Consider the following 22,776-nt stretch of genomic DNA (forward strand, 5'->3'; position numbering starts at 1 on the left):
AAAATGACCTTAGGGCCACGCACGCACACGCACACACACACACACACACACACACACACACACACACACACACACTGCATGTTTCTCCACATACCATTCATATCATCTTCTGTGTTGAATCTGCTGTGACCGGATTATTTAACATAACCCGTTTATGTCTCACTTCTATCATACAAAATTAGATTTGTGCTTCCTCGCGCGCATGTGTGTGTGAATGTTTGTGTGTTTCAGAGGGAGAGAGAGAGAAGGAGAGAGAGAGAGAGAGAGAGAGAGAGAGAGAATGGAGCCTAGTTGAAATGCGCGGTGCCTTCTTCTGTGGAGGGCGAAGCGAGCAGCCATCCGCAGGGCAGCAGAATTGCTCGAAATATCTCCAGTGATCATTCAACCCTCAGCGAGGAAAGGTGAATTCATCCCTCGATCTTCCTGCCAAAGAAACACGTCACATCGTTGTCCTGGTAAGAAGTCCGCAACATTTTATCCAAACTGCCGTTTGGGTGGAAGTTGTGTTGCCTGGAGCCACCGGGGAGTCTTGTACCTTCGCAGCCCCGTTTGAGTTGATTTGTCCCCTGCGGAGTGCGCAGCCTTTCATCGGCCCGGAGGATCCACAGAGCAGGAGAGTTACATTTGGAGAAGACCGATACAATGGTAAGATTCTGCAAAAATGTATGAATTAGAATTGTGTTATCTTGAATCAAACATCACGTTTCAGCCCTGAACGTGTCTTGAAGGATGTCTGGGAGGAGGATGGGAGCTTGCCGGGATCTTGCGGCATGTGTCGGCCGGGCTCAGTGAGGAGGGTCCTTCCCTTCAGCGACTCCTCACAGCGCGCAGTTTGCAATAATACTGCAAACCCACAAGCATCGAGGATGAGACATGTATTGTATGGGAACATTATAGAAAAACAGCCCATTGATACCCACAACATGCTCTGTAACATACTGATAAGCAGGTAGCCTACGTATCTGTCCATATGCATGAGGAGGCTCAGCCTTCCTTAAGTCTGTTTTGGCGGTTACTAGAATATGATGAAGAGTAAAGAAGGCGCACAAATTATATTAAAGTCAATGCATCATGCTTTTATTGAGACACCAATTTAATTTATGTCTATGTGCCATTTATCATAACAATAATACATGCATTAACAGCACTTAATCCACACACGGGAGGCCTGTAACATCATAGCTTTTGCAGGAAATCAACCGTGCAGCAATAATGTCGACATCACACCTTTGTTTCATGCATTCAAGGATATGGTATTTGGGCTCCTGCAAGATCTATGAAATACAGACCTTCGGGTGAAAGCTGTGAGTGACCTTGTGATGCATCCTACTGTCACCGAATCACAGTTGGTGCTTTCTCTTGTCTGCTGCTTGTGTTTGGACGGTTTAGAGGTTTTAAAGAGCCGTGAAAAGCCTTCCGATCTCAGCCAACCTTATTCTTTCTTTATCTGCCCTGTTGGACAGAAATGGGCTCCTCTCACTACTTAATGTTTAATGTTCATGTCTGGCCAAAAACAAAACGTGTAAAGGTGTGTGTTTACCTATTGCTGCATGTTTTTTTTGGTAGCCCATATCTCTTGTTTGATTGCTGCAGATTGATTGATAAAAACCAGGCTCATGTTGAGCTATTTGTTTACATTTCTGAATGCTCAGCTGCAGCCTCATTCATAAAGAGTGATGAATGAGTGGCACATCCGCCCTGAATCCTGATTCAAGGCCAAACAGGTGCTATATGTGCAGTTTTGTAAAAGACCAGTGATGAGATCAGTGCTTCCGCTGAACATCTGTGAGAACATGTTTGAATATCTGAGCGGGTTTATCCTAAAAGTCAACTCTGTGTTTGCAGTTTTTTGTTTAAATTTACAGTTCACATCTGGCTCAACAAACCGCAGAACCCTGTTTAGACTTGCTTGACTTATGGGAGAGAAACACGTCCACAATGCTGCATTATGATGTTGCTGCTCTGACAAAACATTTGCAGCATAAGTGTACAAGTATCAGGGAGAAGCTTTTCTTGTCTCTCGGATCTCTGTGATGCTGACATTTAAATGGCCCAATTAGCCTTGTTGTGTTGGCTGGCCTGAGCAGCAGAGGAGGGAGAAAGTGAGGGAGGAAAGAACATTAGGCGTTGGGCCCAGTCTCAGCACGGCAACCTTGTAACACACCCAGTATCACGCATGAGCTGAGTGTCATTTAGCCACATCAGAGATACAGTTATGGATGCTGATGCAAAAAAAAATCAGCACATTATAATGAGTAATGCTGGATTTTATTCCATATGTTTACTTATGGGTTGGGTGCATCATTTTACACACATTTTCCCAAAATTCATATTTAGTATTTTTGGAATATTTGTAATCTCCTTCTCATAGCCAATGAAAAACACCTTAAGGTGAAAATTTTGTTTCATACAATATGGATTTTTTTTCTATATCATACCATAGCATCATATAACATAAAATATTATAACACTGAATCCCCAAGTTAATTGCTGAGATCTGGGCATGTGGTGACATCACTACAAAGAGGTCCAAGCAGAAGAAGCAAGAAACATTAGCAGCCAGATGATCCAAAAATTCAGAATTAAAGTATTTTTCTATTGCTTACTGTGCATGCAATCACATCTCACATTTTCGGTTGTGGCATTATTGTTTGCATAGAAACATTAATATAATAAGCCTACCCTCCTTTACTGCTTAAGTAAACACCAACTGTCTCTTGGCACAGATGGGCCTATCATAATGCGTGGAAATGTCTGTGTCTCCTAAAACATAAAGTCAGGTTACGCATGTTTGGAGTGACGAATATAATATTTTGGGGTTTGTATAGACTTGTAGTGTTGTGGGACATCACAGTGCTTCATGGAGGTGACCTTTCAATTTGTCTTCAATCTCTTTGCTCATTTCTGTCATAACAAGAAAAACACAGGTGTCATTTTTTAACATTAATAATGACTGCATTGTATTTAGATTTGACTATGACCTCTTTTCACTGAATTACTTGGTGCCGGGCCATAGTGTGTTATTTATGTGCTGGCACCACAGACACAATGACAATAAAGTTAATTAGGATCCCTTGTCATGATGGACACATTAATTCCCTGGTCAAAAAACTGTTGTGACTCCATAGGTAGTATAAAGAGCAAAGATGAAGGAGATCCACATGGTGCACGAGCAAACAAACAAACACAGGACTTTCACCCAGGAGACTGCTGTTCATGTCCATGGTGAAACCAAAAGTCCAGGTAGTACTATTTTGACTTTACATGCTTGCATACTTTACGTACTTAGTGACAATACATGAAGAATTTACGTTTTCTTACATGACAGTTTAACGTACATGATGTTTTTAACAAGTGTTCTTATTTTAAAATTAAAGTGTGTAGGATTTTGTGTTAGCTAGCCGTGAGGTAACTGAAACTTCTCCCATGTACCAAGTGAGTAGGAAAACTATAGTGACAAATGTGAAAACATGAAAATGTGATTGACCCTATATAGAACCACTTTGTGGTTTGTTCACTCTGGTCTACTGTAGAAACAACATGAAAGAGAAACGACTCGCACAATTCTTACTTTCAGGTGATTATACACTTATAAAAACATAGCTATGAATATTATATTCCATTTCTGCCAATAGATGCACATCCTAGACACTGGACCTTTAACTGAAACCATTATCTTTTAACAAACCTGACCAGGTACTATTATTATTATAATTATTTAGAAATGTAACAGACTAGTTTTGGTGCCTAAACTGAACCAATCATGCAAACATTACAGCACAAAATTTTAACACATTACGTACCACCACCATGTAATACAGAGTAAGGAGGTCAAGGTCATTTTATACTATATCTGTGAGATCATCATTTCCCTCCACTAATAATGCATTCATCCTTTCTTTCCCTTTGCACCTCAGTGGGCCAGGACTGTCAGTGCTGCCAATAGCCATCATGTGCACCTGCACCAGTTTTATAAAAATAGGGCGCTGTGACTGTCAGATGAATGTAACAGAAACCTAGTAACCTGTATGTTACTATGGAACTTCAGTTATCAGTAACGACAAAGCTAACCTTTTAAAAATAATGCTTTCTTTCTTGTCACCGACCTGACCAGACATGTTGATGGGAGGTCAAAGTTTTATCCACATCCAGAGCAACAGTAAAGCTGGTCAGTGCGGTTGCTAAGTGGCAATGGACAGGATCATGGCCTGGTGTAGCAGAAATGAGCTCTACCGGGGAAAAGGGCATTTTTCATCAGGTGTCTCTTGCTAAATGTTTAAACCGAAACAAAAGGACATGTTTTTGCATATATTAACATTACAATCCAGCTTTCTATATAGAGTCATGAAAAGTTAACCATGTTACACTTGATCTTTGACTTGTAGCCCACAGCAGTCTGGATCCACAGCAGTTAGTTGGCTCTAAAGAGATCATTCGGTCAGTTGGTGCTGGTGTTTAGCAGCGTGGTGCAGCCATGCAGGAGACAACACTGTCTCATTGCTCACTGGGTCATGTTGGGTACCAGAGCAGTCACAGGACTGAGACTGAGGCATCTTTAGCTACACAGCTCTGTCACAACAACCTGCTTCTGCTCCTTTTCTGTGTCATACCTGCTCTGCACGTGATACAGGCTCCTCTGTCCAACACTCTACTAATGCCTGTTTTTGTCACCATGCATTAGTAAACTGCAGCACCAAAAGAAGTACTTTCCTAAAAACACAAATACCATGCAGAGTTAAAGTCCTACATTTAAATTTACACTTGAATCTGCATAAGTCAATATTTGGCCATTATGTGCAAAAAACTTCAAAAAGAAAGAAAACTGAAAGAAACACAAACACCACTTGCCTGCCTGCTTATTTGTTGACATGTTAGCAAACAGTTGTCTACCTCTGCATCAAGAGAACAACATTATTATCCCACTGAAGTGTTTGTGTCCCCTTGATGAAAATAAATCAAGTTTTCACAACTGTCTAGATTCGATATGTTGGACTTTCTTCTCCAACTTTATCGGTCTGCCACCTGCCATGTGGTATGTGATGTACAGTCATTTTGTGAGAGCACAGCTATTACAAATGGGCATCAACAGGGTGGATGGGAGTGGGTCAAACTCAACCATACAGCAAATAGCAAAATATATGACTGAATGACCAATAGATAACATACTGAATGTTAATATCAAAGGCAGGTAAAACAAAACAAGTGTTAGCATTAGAATATATTCAAAGTAAAACTGTAAAACTTACTGTGTCCAGTTTTGGAGATTTCTGATCAGTCAAATAAAGGAATGAAGGACAGAAGGAATAACATGAGGAAGCCACAATAAAAGGAAGGGGAGTTGGAAGGAAACAACAGGACAGAAACAAGGAGAGGAAGAAGAGTGAAAGGAAGATAGAAATAAGGGAAAATATTCAGGAAAGAAGAAAGAAAAAAACAATCATGAGAAAAAATTTATTGACGTTAAAGCAAGAAATCTTGCAAAATGGAAATACTGAAGTGACGGTTTTACCATGTTCAAATTTCCAAGGCCACTCAGCCTGTTAGTAAGACTTTCATTAAAGCTTGCTTATGAGATTAAATCCAACATTCTCACAAAGTATGAAAACATTGACTTAAGGTTTATTTAAAGGTTTGTAGGTCACAATATCAGGGCAGGTGCATCTCATTGAGAGCAAAGTTACTTCTTAACCTGCTCCATTTCTGACTTCATGTTCTATCCTGTAGCGACATGGTGAAATGGTTTTGTTCCAAATCTTGTAAACTTCTATTCATAATGAGCGCCACTAAGCCCCATCAGAATGGTTCACACCCTGAGGCCTATCTTTGGTTAGGTCTGTTGGCAACAAAAGCACTTTGGTTAAAGGGACAGTTCACCCCAAATCCAAAATACATATTTGTTCTTATTTGTAGTGCTATTTATCAATCTTGATATTTTTAGTGTCTGTTACAGAATGTTGGAGATATCAGCCGTAGAGATGTCTGTCTTCCCTCCTATGTAATGGAACTATATGACAAAAGATTTGTCAACATTTGTCTCTTTCCAGAGATCATGACCTGGTTACTCAAGATAATTCACAGTCCTTGTCATAAGCTGTTTAATGTAGAAACCTTTTTTGTGTGCTTTGAGCACCCCAAGGCTGAGTGCCATCTAGTTCTATTATATTGGAGAGAAGGCAGACATCTCTACAGCTGATATCTCCAACACTCTGCAACTCACACTAAAATATCTAGATTGATAAATAGCACTAAAGGTAAAAAGCAAAAAATGTATATTTGATTTTTGGGTAAACTGTCTCCTTAAGGTTAGGGAAAAAAAATCATAATTTTGGCCAATGTTTCATAAAGAAAGCTTAAATCACTACTTGCTTTTTCACCATTAAACCAACAACCATGATCTTTATCATGGTTGATCTTTAGTTATTGCCCAACCATAACTCTAAAAAGTTTGTCTTTATGCTTCCATAGCTACGAACTGATACTGTTGGACAACAACATATATTTGTTGCCACTAAATGTTTAGCAGGTATTAAGATTCAACATTTTGTGACTTGGTAGATACATTACTTTTTTTTGTTAAAGAGATTTTTAGGGCATTTTTGCCTTCAATTGACAGGACATTCAAGTGTGAAAGGGGGAGAGAGAGAGGGAGTGACATGCAGCAAAGGGCCACAGGCTGGAGTCGAACCCGAGCCGAACAGCCCTATACATGGGGCACCTGCTCCACCACTAAGCCACCGACGTCCCTGGCAGATACATTACTTAGCAGTGTTTCCTCGTAATGTTGTAATCAAACTTATTTCCACACAACATAATATCTCTATTAGAACATAATTGCTGCAGCAAATTACTAGTATGGAAAAACTTCCTCTGGGAGACTTGGTTGCCTCAGTAATACTAACCCAACACACACATTTACATCACTGCACTGGATGCCAGTAAACCAATCTCACAGTATATAGTTTAGAATAATCCTAAATGGAATCCTGATTAAGGTTAATTGTCTAATTTTCTAATAATCAAAAATGCATAACGCCATTGTATAAACCCCAATAAAGTTACCAGAACGTCATCAGTCTTCAACATCAGAGGTGTAACAGTTCACTAAATTAAATTTATTTTATGTTAACTCAGTGTATTTACAGTATATATGAAAACCACCATCATGGCATATGATCTCTTTTGACTGTGAACACTGATGGAGCTATAGAAAAAAAAAAAGGATACATCCAAGGCACTCTTCAAAAATATATAAAAGCTTTAATCAAAGGGCTAGTTCATTATGGAACAATAAAAACAGGCTTAAAATCGGCCAACATGTTTCGATCAACACACGGTCTTCATCAGGGCTTAGATGGAGCTATGCCTGAGTGACCGATCTTCTGGGGTGTCTTCTAAGCACCATCTAATATAGAATCATAGTTGTATCAAAACTAACATGATGATTTATTATGGTCTGTCAGAAAAGGGTTTGTGAAGGAATGTTATAACGGGCCTCAATTTCATTAAACATGTTCATAAAGCTTGTGTTTACCACTACAGAGCAGGGTCTCATGTTTGTGGCTGTAAATGTAAATGTTTGCATCAGTTAGGAATGTCTGCCTAAATGTTGTGGGGATAACGTTAGCTTGTCGTTTGTGTTGCTCCTTGTTTTTGTCTAGTTCCACTGACTGGCTGGAGTGAAGTTGACATATCTGCTGTGGTTGGGTAGCCGATGTCACATACTGTTGTTTTTTTTTTTTCAGTTTTTTTTTTTTATCCTTCACCCTCTCACCATTGTCTTCATAATTCACAGGGAAACCAAAGTGGCTCCAAACACCAGACTTGTAGGTTATCAAACGATCGTCTATTATAATGGCGTTACAAACCATCTTGTAACGAGCTAGCTTAGCATAGCTGCCTCCCAGTGTGTCTCACTAGAGTAGAATGTTTGATTTGGGGGATAAGCAGGGCAGACAGCATGTTGCCTGTTTCGTTCTGTGGGCTGCCTTGTTGAGCACAGTAACACTGAGAACATTATAGTAATGTTTTATTTTTTATTTTTCAGGATAGGTCAATGTATCATTTGGTTTGTAATGCATACCTAACAGAAAGCCTCATACCAAACATTTCAACACAGATACATGTATTGTTACGCCCCTAATCAACATGACCAAGAACATCAAACTTTAGCAGATACACTGTGCCTATCAGGCTCTGACACAAGTTCAAGACCATGACTTTGTTACTTGGTTTTATCAAAAGCGTTGGTACCTGAAGACAAAAGGACTCAATTGTAAGACTTGATGCAGAGTGATTTGAGAAAATTTTTTTTACTCAAAGCAGGGTTTGGTATAGGGAAGCAGTCCAAAAATTAGGCCAAATTATCCACAAATGCAAGGCAAAGGTTGAAATGTAGGACATTTAAGAACGATCTGACTAACACTATGAAAACATAGGATATAGCTGGAGCTGTCATTGAAACAGGAAAGAAAAACTGCGGAGGGGAGAGGGGAACACACAAATTAAATGGACAAGGAGAGCAGGGTGATTAGACACAGGTCGGACAAATGAGAATGGGGCAGATAAGGTGGGAGACCACATAAAGCAGGAAGTTAGGGCTGGGCGATATGGCCTAAAAACAGAATCTCTGATTTTTTCACAAGAAATCCAATTCACCCGACCACAACTGCATGTCAATTCTGTCTCTACATGGTCGCACGTTAACAATCCTCATCCTGCCCGGGCCGCATTTTCCTGACCGACAATTATAACCAAGCCCAGCCAGAACCTTCACCACGGCACTTAACACACAGTCTATGGAGCGGAGCCTGTGTTGCGTTCAGGTGTTGTCACGTAAATAACACATTTGAGCACTTAAATAGGCCGTAGCACAACACAGCAGCATGTAATGTCCCTTTCTTGGGAACGGGTTCTTCCCCGCTCAGTGCCATGTTGTTTGTGCGGGGAGCATCGGTGGCAGATGTTAAAGAGAAACTTGATTTTCATTTAAACAAATCAACCGAAACTACAAATTGGAATTAATCGATAAAATCTATTTATCGCCCCGCCCTACAGGAAGTAAAACCAGAAGTGGCAAATAAAGTTAGTATGACTAAATAAAACAGAAAACATGACTGACATAATAAGATAAAACACAAAACCTAGAAAAAAAAATTCCCATGATGACAGAACATGTGAAAACAGAGACAGATTATTAATATAACAAACTGAAAAGTAGTCTGAAATAAAAAGTCTGAAGGCCTCTGGACATAGAGCAGGCTGGATCTGGTATGTGACTGTCTGAGGATAATGTGTGACGTTAGTTTGACTATTCCTTTATTGTTGTTTATTTTCTTTTACTATTCCTTTATTATGATTTATTTCATTTGATTTTTTTAAACTATTCCTTTATTAGTGTCTTTGCCTCAGTCTCGTGACTACGCAACACCCCAGTGAATTGTGGGAGAAAAACGGGACATAATGGGAGCAAGAAACCAGGACAGTTTTCATACTTTCTCTATTTCTTTTCCTCCCACTCTCTCTCTCTCCATCTCTCTGTAATAAGTGTACCTCCCTCTCCCTCCCCCAAATAATGAAGACTAAGTCATGTCTGTGTATATTAATTCCTCCCATAATTCCTTGGGCTAAATATAGAGCCGGAGACATGAGTGACTTACTGTGATATTCGCTGGGAATTAGACAGTCCAGTGCTGGATTAACACATTAGATGATGATTGTTGAAACGGCACATAAAATGATTTCTTCTGTTTTGATCATTTTTCTGAAAAGAGAGGCCGTCAGTGTTGATGTGTAGATGGGAGGCAGAAAGAGAAGAAGAGTTTGGGGTTGAGGGTCTGTTTGTGAGCACAGGGGGATAAGCTGGTGCATGCCTTTATGCTCCAGGCCACAACAGCTGTCAAAGCCTGACTAGAACATCCTGAGGGACAAAATTGCTCCAAGTGTCTCTCCACAAAACAAACGTGAAGGTGGCTCTCTCTTTCTCTTCTCTCTCCCTCCATCTCTTTCTTTCCGTCTCTCTCTAATGATGTGTCTCAACACAGCTTTCAAAGCTTCACTCCTGTCAGTGTGGCAGCGTTATAGGTGAGTGATCATTAAGAAACCCTCGCTTCTCTTTTCCTGCTTATTCCAGAGAGAAATAATTCCTTTTCTCCCGAGAGGAATCGTTTCTCTTAACACATACCCCTCCAACACACATTCTTAAGGAAGCCACTCTTCCTCTTCTTCTCTGAGCCTTTGCTCTTTTTTTTTTCACTTTTCATTTCCTCCTTCGTTTAGCTTCCACCCTCTTGGGTGCAACTTTACACCGAGTATTTACTGGTGCTGTCATAATGCTAAAGTAAAGACCAGTGTGTAAAGTGTGTGTATGTTTAGTTCACAGAGTGAACATGCTTGTGTGTGCATGTGTGTTTCTTTAATTATGTGTGTGCTCCTCAGACGGAGCATCAAACATTACACACACTCAGGCTGACAGTGTTGAACATGAAAGCCACTGAGACTCATTAAGCTACTGATTACAGCTCGGGGAGGAGAGTCCTGAGCAGCTGCTGTACTAGCACACACACACACACACACACACACACACACACACACACTCCCTGAAGTTTTTTAAAAAACATACATACACTTGTGAATCCATCATGTATATCCCCATATATTATTATAGTGTGGACTATGTGGAAAATGATATTGTGTTATGTATTAGGTGTATGATGACTGTTTCCAGTTAGTTGTAACCACACTTGTGGAATATGCTTTATTTCCTCATAGGGTTGTACCCAATGAGAAAGACAATTTTAGCTGTAGATGTCATAAGACAGCAACTTAATCACCGGAATGGCATTGTACATTTCTGCAAACCAGCAGAACTGTTAACAAAGTTTTGTTTTGACAGCACTGTTAATGTGTGGTTAGGTTTCAGCACAAAAAACATATGGTAAGGGTTAAGAAAATATCATGTTTTGGCTAATCTATTTGGTTGCTACTAACACTACTGGACATGTCCCAAACTCTCGCTAAAAAATACCCGTTTTGTCGGTACAATCATGGCTGGAAATGTTCCAACCTGTTATGTAAATACCCACTTTTGTTGGTCTCAAACAGTTACTTGCTGCTGTCTGCTGCCTCCCCACCATCGTGTCACACCATCCACCATACCCTCCTCTCCTGATGAGAAGCTCAGCTCATATAAATGTAATTTAAACTATGTCACTTTAGAAATGTTGATATTCTAGGTACAAATGTAATGTAGCCATGGTTTTCAGAAAACCATGGCAAGACCTTTCAAAGGGAGCAGATCACAATGTTGTGAAGTTTTTGGGGGCTACTTCTCACAGTTGAAGATTTTTGGACACCATACGTGTGTGTGTATTTTCATAACGCTTCTTTAAAGGTGCTGTATGTAATTATGTGGCCAAAACGGTTACTGCACTCAAATTCAAAATACTGCCACGAGTTGTGTCCGCCCCCCCTCCCCTACAGATTCGAGGTTGCTGCTCTGTGCTGAATTGCTGCGCTGTGCTTCGGCGTCTGGCAAAAATGGAAGTCCTGCGTATCTGTTGCGGAGGGCTCCGGAGTGCCGCAGCTGAGACGGAGCAGGAACGCAGCACAGCCGCAGCCAGTGGAAACACACACATTGACTAGAACTGAATCCTATCGACTCCGCTGCCGTGCCGGAGCGCAAACGCAACCAACATGCATCTGGTAGAAACTGGGGGTGATTTGTTTGCCCATGGGCGGCTGCTGTGGCAGGGCTGCGTCGCCGCGTCCTTGATCTTCGGTTTTCCAGCCGGCCATTTGAGCAAGTCCGGCTTCTCTGCTGCTGCTGCCGGGATACAGCTGAGGAGGAGCCGGCTGCTAATGCTATGTACCGGGACACTACTAATGCTGCTTGCTGTGCTGCTAACATTTGTTTCTCAAAAACATCAGTCGGGTCGATGACCCACCTGCACATTGGCTACAATGTATGATCGAAAATGAATAACAGTTGAAAGTATTCAAAATGTCCATCCCCGTCTAGCTATGATGCTAGTTAGCCAACTTTGGCTAAAGCTTACCTGTCAAGGAGAAGAGTAGCCACTTCGACATCTCCTATTTCCTATCTCCTATTTAGACCCTCGCTTTGCCTCGTTTGGGTTTAGTCGCACCGTCAGCCATTGTAGCTCAGTCGTAACTGATGCTGAGACTCTACTGACTGCGTGACTGGTGGACGGCGGTGGGTGGCGCAACAGGCCAAAACACAAATTCAAAACATAAACATAATTTGCAGACCATAATTTTTTTTTAAAATGCAAATATTCTGGCTGTACTATTGTTGTTGGTGAGATCAGTATGTTCTATTAACATTATTCCTTAGTCTCTGTGACATATTAGGATGATCTGACGACTATTTGCTTTAGATTTCTTACATATAGCTCCTTTAAAGGGCCAGTGTGTAAAATGGGTTGAAAACCGTTGGAAACAGTGACATCAGTGGTCAAATTCTAGATTGCAGGGCTCACTCGCTCACCCCTCCCATCGGGTAAATGACGGTGGCCTCGTAGGGACAAAAAGCCTTGCACAAGAGTTTTTCAGGAGTAGGTCTATCTAGCGACGAGGTGAATGTTTATTTAGAAATCTAAACCATGTTACGATATTGTAATGAATCCCTCACAAGCAGGAGACCAGAGGAGCGTTCGGGAAAAAGGCCCATTTATTTGAGCACTCCAGAAATTCCGGTAACACTCCACTCCGTCCCAAACTCTGACTCTTCTGGCGTAACAGACACACTTCATAACTTTACACACATACTCGTTTGCCATGCCGAGTGGGGACCCCCCTCCCCTCTCTTGCGTCTTCTTTTCCTCGCAGATGACGGTTCGGGTTCATTCTCTCCTGTTGCGTGGTAAGTGTGGTCCATTCGCAAACTTTATAACTAAAAAAACTTTTCACTACTCTCTATCGACGAACTACTAACACTCTGCTGTTTCTTCCTCCTTCTTCCTTCCTTCCACTGTCTTCGTTGGTTCATTTATACACGTGAAAAGCATTCTCTGGCTGGCTGGGTTGTCCACTCGGTCTGCCGTACATACATGGCGGCGCAAGATGGCGATCTCTCTAAAGCAAGGCCCTTGCTATACATATATATATATATATACAGTCAGGTCCATAATTATTTGGACAATGATACAGTTGTCGTCATTTTGGCTCTGTACACCACCACAATGGGTTTTAAATGAAACAATGAATACCTGCTTAAAGTGCAGACTCTCAGCTTTCATTTAAGGCTTTTTTCAAAAATGTAGTATGAACCATGTAGGAATTACAACCATTTCTTCACACAGTCCCCCGACTTTAAGGGCTCATAAGTATTTGGACAAACTAACATAATCATCAATTAAACAGTCAGTTTTAATACTTGGTTGCAAATCCTTTACAGTCAATGACTGCCTGAAGTGTTGGACACATAGGCATCATCAGATGCTGGGTTTCTTCCCTGGTGATGCTCTGCCAGCCCTTTACTGTAGCCGTCTGCACTTCCTGCTTGTGTTTTGGGTGTTTTACCCTCAGTTTTGGCTTCAGCAAGAGAAACGCATGCTCAATTGGATTCAGGTCAGATGATATGACTTGGCCATTGCAGAACATTCCACTTCTTTGCCTTAAAAATGTCTTTGGTTGCTTTTGCAATATGCTTCAGGTCAATGTCCATCTGCACTGTGAAGCATCGTCCAATGAGTTTTGAAGCATTTAATTGAATCTGAGCAGATAATGGTGCCCCAAACACTTCAGCTTTCATCCTGCTGCTCTTGTAAGCAAGACAAGACTTCACTAGAATAAATACAGAGGGTTTATCACAAGATGCAAACCATTGGTTAGCCTTAAAAATGGAAGGCCAGATTAGAGTTTGTCAAAAACCATCTAAAAAGCCTGTACAGTTGTGGAACAGCATACTATGGACAGATAAAACAAAAAGATCAACTACCAGAATGATGGGAAGACAAGAGAAGGAAGAAGGGAAGGAACTGCTCATGATCCAAAGCACACCACCTCATCAGTGAAGCATGGTGGAGGTACTGTTATGTCATGGCCATGTATGGCTGCCAGTGGAACTGGTTCTCTTGTATTTATTGATGATGTGACTGCTGACAAGAGCAGCAGGATGAAAGCTGAAGTGTTTGGGGCACCATTATCTGCTCAGATTCAACCAAATGCTTCAAAACTCATTGGACGATGCTTCACAGTGCAGATGGACAATGACCTGAAGCATACTGCAAAAGCAACCAAAAACATTTTTAAGGCAAAGAAGTGGAATGTTCTGCAATGGCCAAGTCATATCATCTGACCTGAATCCAACTGAGCATGCGTTTCTCTTGCTGAAGCCAAAACTGAGGGCAAAACACCCAAAACACAAGCAGGAAGTGCAGACGGCTACAGTAAAGGGCTGGCAGAGCATCACCAGGGAAGAAACCCAGCATCTGATGATGCCTATGGGTCCAACACTTCAGGCAGTCATTGACTGTAAAGGATTTGCAACCAAGTATTAAAACTGACTGTTTAATTGATAATTATGTTAGTTTGTCCAAATACTTATGAGCCCTTAAAGTTGGGGGACTGTGTGAAGAAATGGTTGTCATTCCTACACGGTTCATACTACATTTTTGAAAAAAGCCTTAAATGAAAGCTGAGAGTCTGCACTTTAAGCAGGTATTCATTGTTTCATTTAAAACCCATTGTGGTGGTGTACAGAGCCAAAATGACGACAACTGTATCATTGTCCAAATAATTATGGACCTGACTGTATATAAAAGCATAATTATAAGGCTACGAAAACCAAACGAATTTTATTTTATAGCGATCATACACTTGTATAAACATATTAATGGGAAGAATATTCAGATTCAGATTCAGATTGACAATAAACCATGCCAAATATTACACACTGGCTCTTTAACAAACAAACAAAAAAATCTAGGAACTTACTAGCGGCAATAGAATATGATTAAAAATGAAAGAAGAGTTGGATTTGGATATTATTTGCGATGCAGCCACTTGTATTTATTTATCATTGTGCTTTTCACTCTATAGAAGTTTTGCTGAGCTCTGTTTGTTGTGGTTGTGCCTGATATAATTGTGACTGACTAAACGCAACTTAAGGAATATTCACCACGTGAGCACAATATAAATGAAAATAATACAGGTCTAAATATAGTCTCGCGTGACCAGCCTCCCTTACTTCAGGATGGGAGTCTAAGTTTGAGTCTAAGTCGCTGTAAATCCTTTATTTCTCCAATCTTGTGGACATTGCAGCTCTGTAATACAGCTGAATCAAATGAAACCATATCCATTTTAATCTCTTCTTACGATGCACTGAACACTTCCTTTTCTGTTGTACTACGGACAACAATTCGGGGAACAGCAATTCCGATGAAGCAGGTGTAAGGCAATGCCAATCAGCCGTTGGTCGAGGGAGTACAGAAGTACATGGATTTGGATCCAAACACATCACTGCTGCTGGGAGCCAGCGCTAGTTCTATTACAACTTTCCTATGGGAATGTCCACAGACGACAGAGTCAGCCAGCGTGCTGACATCACCAGCGTCTGTGTAAGAGACTAGTCTAAAGACAGATTTTAACAAAACTGGGCCACATAAGCAAGACCTTTGTTGATATTGTACTGAAGTTGTGTTAGAAGCTCTCCCTTTGATTAAATTACCAAAATCAATTGATGTGCAGCAAGCCTTATACTTGTGGGCCTTAAGAGGTCTGGGCGCCTGGGGCCTTGGATTGGTTAGAAATAAGAGCAAGATTAAGACTATTTTAAAGTGATTTGCTACTTCAGAAAAATAAAATAAAAATGTGGGAGCCAAACAATCACATACTGTATTTGTCATACGCACTTTTTTCTTTTAGCTTATGGCTTAAATAGTACTCCAGTCAGATGCATCTCCTGCATTACTCTGTGTCACTGTGAGCCTGTGAACCATCAACAGGGGATGATGCAGTAAACTGCATGTGAAGGATTTGCACACAGGTGGTCGAGTGCGAGAGACGTTGGAGTTTGGTCACCCTAGCATCAATCTCTGCAAATGCTCCATCTCACATTCACTTCAAGTGAAGCCGGCATCACTGATGACTGGGTTTGAGCATCAAACATCAGTCCTGTGTAATCTTGTTTATTTATTCTTTGGTCAGATAGTTTGTCATTTATTCGTACTGTAGTTTCCCTCTTTTATTCAAAGATAGTTTGTGTATGTGTTTGTTTTTTAAAATATTCCTTAGGCCCGGTGTTCTGCTTCAGTGTGTTCTCTGGTAGAGACACTGATGCACTGTGGACAAACAGATGGAAAAGTGGAAAATGGACTAGTCATGATTCTAGTATTGTGCCATGACCCTTTTGACACTCCTCGTGTACAAACTGCAGTGTTGCTCTTGCAGTCATGCTGCTCAGTGTTTATTTTATCACCCACATTGGACACTGACATCACATCCTGTTTTGAGGCAAAGTGTGTGGCAGTTGGTCCCAATGGAGGGCTAATGTGACTGTGCATTAAGGGTTCGATCATACAGTAAGTGTGTGGGCTATCAGTTCTTCAGGAAAGGGTGTTTGAATTCACAGGAATTATTTAAAAATTACTGCTGATTTTATCATTTGGACGTTTTAGTTTTTCCCACTTGTGTAGCATGATGTTACCATGTAGGATGCAATCTTTCCAAAGAGCCTTGCGTTCCAATTTAATGGAAAGTGCTAGACTACTTTAGCTTTCTGCTTGTTTCTCTTTTCTTTCTCTAAACACACACACTCACACACACACACACACACACACAACCCTGTACTTCCATACTTGTGTGGACATTCATTAACATAATGCATTCCCCAGCCCCTGCCCTAACCCTTACTCCACCCCAAACCCAATTCTAACCTGAACCTCAAAACCCAAGCCTGAAACCTCAAACAGGCCATTGACTTTCCATAAATGTCTTCACTCTCAAGGTCTAAACTCAAAGTGCTTTTCACAGAGGTAGCTGTATAAGCACTCTCGCTCTCTCTCTCTTACACACACACACACACACACACACACACACACTGAGGGAACTCCCACTGTGGCAGGGTGTTACAATCAGTGTTGTGGTGATTTGTAACATTTGAGTTTTTTTTTTTTTTTAAATTTCCTCAGAAATGAATTAATGGCAGTTTGTGCTCGAGCACTCACCATGAAAGCTTTTCTATGGAAGAGTATCAGCAGCCATTATGGTGGCCTTGGCAAAGCTGCACACTCCCATTCATGTTTTGTCTCGTTTTGTTATTTTTCTGTTGTGTGTGTGTGTGTGTATGTGTACTTATGTGACTCAGTCTAGCAAAAATATGAATGAAGGTACTGTTTGTGTGGGGCTGTAATGCATTAATATTCAGCTTGCAGATCTCAGATCTAATGTGCTCAGTTGGCATGTAGAAATGTGTGTGTTTTTAGTGAAAGACAAACTGAAATCTGGGTTGAGTTTCTTTTTCATGAAGGTTCAGTGTGCATATCATTTAAAAACTTAAGTACATTATGAAATCCAAGGGAATCTATTTACAGTAGAGCAGAAGACGAAGCAGAAGGAGGCTCCAGGTCCACGTGGTTCAGTTCTGATCCAAACTCAGCAGCTCTCTCAGCTGTTGCTCCTGACAACGGCAGGAGGAGGGGCTTGCTGCTGGCAGGGTTTTGGTGAAGTAGGAATGCCAAGCTGCCAAGCTCTCCCTGTGGGATGAGGCCCGACTGCTCAGTCCTGCTACTTGGCTTTACTCATGAGAACCCTCCGGGCCTTCAGAGTCAGGCTGCATCCATGAGAACACACAGATATATGCACATGGGCTCATTACAGACACGCTACTGGACATGCTTGTGTTCACTTAAAAAGCCAATCACTGGATAGGCTGACATTGTCTTTATGATAGCTGCCTGCAGTTGTTGTGAGTGAAAATTAATTGAAAGGCATTAATGTTTTCAAACTGCATTTCAGTACAAATTCAAAGCAGCACAATTCTTGGGCATGCTAGTCAAAGAGTGGAAATGTCACAGTGACAACAGTCTAATATTTTCATTATTGATTAATCTGCAGATGATTTTGGGGATTATTTTATCAGTTGTTTGGTATATACAGTGTCAGAAAATAGTGGGGAAAATATCACAAGTTTTTAATGATTACCTTAAAAATTCAAGCTGATGTCTCAAAATCCAACCAAAAGTCCACATGCAAAGATACTGAGGTTACGATCAAGTAGAACGATGAGAAGCAGCAAATCCTCACATCTGACAATCTGGAATGTGGGGTGTTTGCCTGCAAAATTACTTAAATGATTATAAAAGCTGTCAATTAACAAAGCAAACTTAGTTGAGATCATTACCTGACTAATGAATATTTAGCAGGGTATCTCGAAAACTTTCTCAATAGATTTCTATTAAATTTGGTGGGAAATATAGGCTTAGGGCTGAGCACCAAGGGAATAGTTTTTGGTGTTGATCCAGGAATTCTGAAAGGAATTTCCAAACACTGTGAGATAGGGCATGTTTTGTTAACATTTTCAGTTTTTCTTCTCATGATCCAGTGCACGTTCCTAATGAAAAAAACATTTCTAAATATTTTCTGTGATTAAAATAAGACATTCAGAGGATAGTCCAGAGTAATGTTGTCTCTTATACTGGCACTGAGCAACCAAGACCATTCAAGCTATTCTGGCACGGTGTGAGTGTTTTTTCACAGCAAAGCATGATGAGGTGAAATGAGCTGTTTACCTTGATGACTGGTTGGAGGGGTGCTGTCTGTCACCTGCTTCATCCAACAGCTCACTGTGGTTACTTCTGTTTCTTCCCTATATGAAACTGATTCATTGATGAAATTGTGCTGGCTATGTCCATCTTGTTGTGTTGATTACGTAAGTAATATTGAAGAACAGCACTGCCTAAAGCTACTGTAGGCAGTTGAGCAAAAATCCCATAATCTTTAGCATATTGTAATTCAACTGGTCTGAGAAAACAGTAGACTTGCACCTCCTCTTGACTCCTCTTGAAAATCTAGCCCATGACAGGAGACACTGGCCAATCACAGCTCATTTCAGAGAGAGGGAGTTGTTTTTGGATCTTCTACAAATGCAGATGCACATATGCAAGCATCCCTTGAAAATCACGCAGAAAAAGTTTCTATTCCAGCAACTTTCCAAAACTCCCAACACTGCAGAGCAACTCATGAGATGTCTTCAGAGACTGACAATAAACTAAGTAAAACATGTTTTATTGCATTTCATTTAAAGCAATATCGACAAAGCATTTCACAGATGGAGAGAACATGCTGCTAATACTTTAGCCCTCTGCTAATCATAGCTAAAAGCTCACAGCTGCAGCAAATTCAAGTTCATGTTTAAGCTAATTAGAGCCACAGTGTCCTTTCAAAGAACTTTATGGGCACGCACCTTCAGATAGTGACTGTAAGAAACTCAGATTCAGCTAGCAAAAACCCCAGCGCCACCACTGGTGCAGCCACTGACTGAAGGTTTGTCCCCTGATCTGCTGCCTGCTCTCTTGCTGGGGAAGCGGTCCACAGTGACAGAGAGTGAGATGGATGTATGGTGGGGTGGTTACCTAATTCTTTTCTCTTTTGTGGTCTGATTAAAAGAGAGAGAGAGAAAGAGAGAGCTGAGTGAATGCGTTGTGTGCAACTCCACAGTGAAATAAGAATAGAAAATCAATTTATGAGAAACACCGGGTTAATGTATGAAGCGCATGAATATGCTCATGGTTGTAGGACCGAGAAAAGAGAGCTGCAAGAGGATGGTGTATTTTCAAATTCTACTTTTTTTTTGGTGGCCTTTTTCAGATTTCTGCCTGCCCCAGATTTAAGTTCTACTATCTCTCAGACACCAGCACATTGCATTTCCTATACTTTCTTCACAATAAAAGCCTTCTGGGGTTTGCTGGTGGGAAAACAATGCAGCAAGAAATGTTGGTTTGCACCAGAAGTAACTTAACTCCAATATGACTTAAAACCATCAGTAAATGCTAAAATAGATAATAATTAAAAATAAATAAATGAATAAATAGAAATATTGAAGTGAAACTCAACTCCAAACCACAACAATTCAGTTAGAACCTGATAGTACTGAGCACAGACAGACACACAGACAGACTAAAGACAGAGCTTTCTCTCTGTCTTTTTTCCACTAAATTATCATGAACGACCACTCTAATCTAAATAGATTAAATAAGAAATTGATTACAAGTATCACTTTAGGGCAGACCCAGATCCAGATCCAAATGGAGATTTTCTAAACAGTTTGTATTGTTAAAATGTCCCTAAGTGCTCTCCTCTTTGGATTTACCCTACAGAGATATATACACAGTCAGCATTACAACCACTCAGAGAGAGCTTATATGTAAAATACTCTGTACTCTAATGTAAATGTCTTGATAATGTAGACAAATGTGGATGTCCTGTCTCAATGTCCCACACTCTTGTGTTTCTCAGATCCCAAGGTGAGCTGACGCTGACGTGTTCATCTGTCCGGCTGTCTGAGCTCGATGTTTAAAGGAAGCTCCTCACTGAGAAACACAAAATGTCTGCTGCTAACATCAGCCCGCTGATCCTCGCCCTCCTTCTCCTTCTCTTACCCTCGGTAAGCTGATTTAAATTGTTTTTCTTTATGCTTTGTTTTTGTACCTTTAAAGGAAAAAATGTCTAATCTCATGTAAGTGTCATACTCACGCACATGCAGCTCAAACAATCCACATGTGAACAGACTCAGCAACAGGTGGAGCTTTACATGAATAAATGCAGCGAACAGGTGTTGAGGCCTGATTCTCATGCAATTGTTCAGTCGTTCACATGGATAGGGTAACCATATGGAGTGTCTCCATCAATAATTCATTGATCAGTGTGTGACAAGAACGATGGATAAGGAGAGATTATCATTTATTCATCATTTACTCAACACTATTCTTGTCTGTTAAGGAAGGAGGAGGTCTTTGTTTCTCCTCTCCTCTCCTCTCCTCTCCTCTCCTCTCCTCTCCTCTCCTCTCCTCCCCTCCATGAAAAGCTGCAAGGAAACTGATCTTTCATTACAGTTGTTAAATGTGAGTCATCACCCGTGAGCTGAAGTGTTGTCTGAGAAACTGGGAGATGAGCTTTAGAGAAGATGGTGGACGACACTAACTTGTAAAAAAGGGGGAGGCAGACAGGGAAGACTGAAAATAAGTATTTTATATGATATATACTCCCCTTTTTACTGTATATTTTACAGTAAGAGAGACAGAGACAGAAACCAAGCTAAACAGATCTAGTGTGTGGAATTTCGTGGCATCTAGAGGTAAGGTTGCAGATTGCAACCAATTGAAACTTGTCTTATGTGCCAAGTGTGTAGGAGAACTATGGTGGCCGACGCAAAAAAGCAAACGGCCCTATCTAGAGGCAGTGTTTGATTAGTCTGTTCTGGGTTACTGTAGAAACTCTGGGGAATAAAAGGTGCTCCATATGTAGATAATCGACATATTCTTAACATTCTGAACTGTACAAAACACAGTTATCAGTATCAGGTGATTGTATACTAATGAAAACATACTTATGAATAATATATTCCATTTCTACCAATATCTCCCCCTCAATCCTACACACTGGATCTTCAAATCACTACTATGAAACTGGTTATTATAGAGACTTTAGGGGAGAAAACAAAACATTAATGTACAGCTTTTGAACTACAACATTTAAAAAATCTGGAATTTCTGCCAAAACACGCATACAGAGTTTACCCAGCTATCAAGAGATCTGCTGGCTGGCTGATGACTCAACATATGCTCTGAAACAGTGTTTAGCGGTCCCTGGTCAGTCCTCTGTCAGCATGCCTAATGACTCATAGTGCCCGCAAAGTTCTCAATAGAACATTAGGGATTTAATGAGGATGAATTTACGTGAAATTAACGTCATAGATTAAAACCTTGTGGATATTGCTGTCCAATTTCTTCCCTCTAAATTTGAGGTTTATTGTTAGAGCAGCTGATAACAGCACACCAGAGAGAAGCAACCTTTCTTGATGTGTTAAGAAACATGTGTCATATGTTGGCCTATTTTTGTTCTGTTCCTCTCTTACAGACACATGAGAAGCTTATATTTACAAACCATGCCCCTTAACAATAATGACTATACAATATTAAATTGTTATGCCGTAATTGCTACCTGGATTACGTTTAGTGACAATGTTTCTTTCCAGTAGATGACATATTATGCTCTTGTAGCACTCAGATTGTATACTCCCTTTACATATGAAAATAGATAAATCAATTTCATACGTTGTAAATGTCACTGCCCTCATACTTCCATCCTTTATGATGGCACAGATACAGCCAATAGATGGCACTAAAGGGCAGAGTCAAAAGTTTCACACAACAAACAAAGTGACAGTGGAGGTGGCCATAATAATGTACGATTAAATGGACGTAACATTGTAGAATACGGCCATCTATGAGGCCATGTTATGCATTCCAATGTGTGGACGGAAAATTCTTTTCACTATATTACCGATATGTTGCGTTCCGCTGTTATTTAAATGTCTTCGTTGTCTCCTACGGTTGTATCTTACTTGAATTATGCTACATCCGTCGTCCATGTCTGCAACTTTAAGGAAACCTTAACAAATACAGATGAAATGAACGCAGTACCCAAACATCTCCAGTCAAACCATACCTACATTCAATTCTTTCTGGATCGGGGGGGAGTATGATTCCTGAGAGTCTCAGCTCCCCACTGGATCTGTGAACTCTCTGTTGCTGCCAT

At 40.6% G+C, this 22,776-nt stretch overlaps 1 protein-coding gene across 2 annotated transcripts in view; it reads left to right on the top strand.

Moving 5' to 3' along the window:
* Positions 1-232: 232 nt before the first annotated feature.
* adcyap1r1b (adenylate cyclase activating polypeptide 1b (pituitary) receptor type I) overlaps positions 233-22,776 on the top strand; it is a 43,794-nt gene continuing 21,250 nt past the window's right edge. The window contains exons 1-2 of one of the 2 annotated variants that reach the window (XM_033621838.2): positions 233-645; positions 20,476-20,623. In XM_033621838.2, coding sequence (XP_033477729.1) covers positions 20,564-20,623 — 60 coding nt within the window. In that variant the 5' untranslated portion in view covers positions 233-645; positions 20,476-20,563. The remainder of the gene's footprint in view (positions 646-20,475; positions 20,624-22,776) is intronic. The other variant, XM_033621836.2, reaches the window with a different exon arrangement.

This window comes from Epinephelus lanceolatus, chromosome 6 (genome assembly GCF_041903045.1).
Source record: "Epinephelus lanceolatus isolate andai-2023 chromosome 6, ASM4190304v1, whole genome shotgun sequence".
NCBI classification, from domain to species: Eukaryota; Metazoa; Chordata; class Actinopteri; order Perciformes; family Serranidae; genus Epinephelus; species Epinephelus lanceolatus.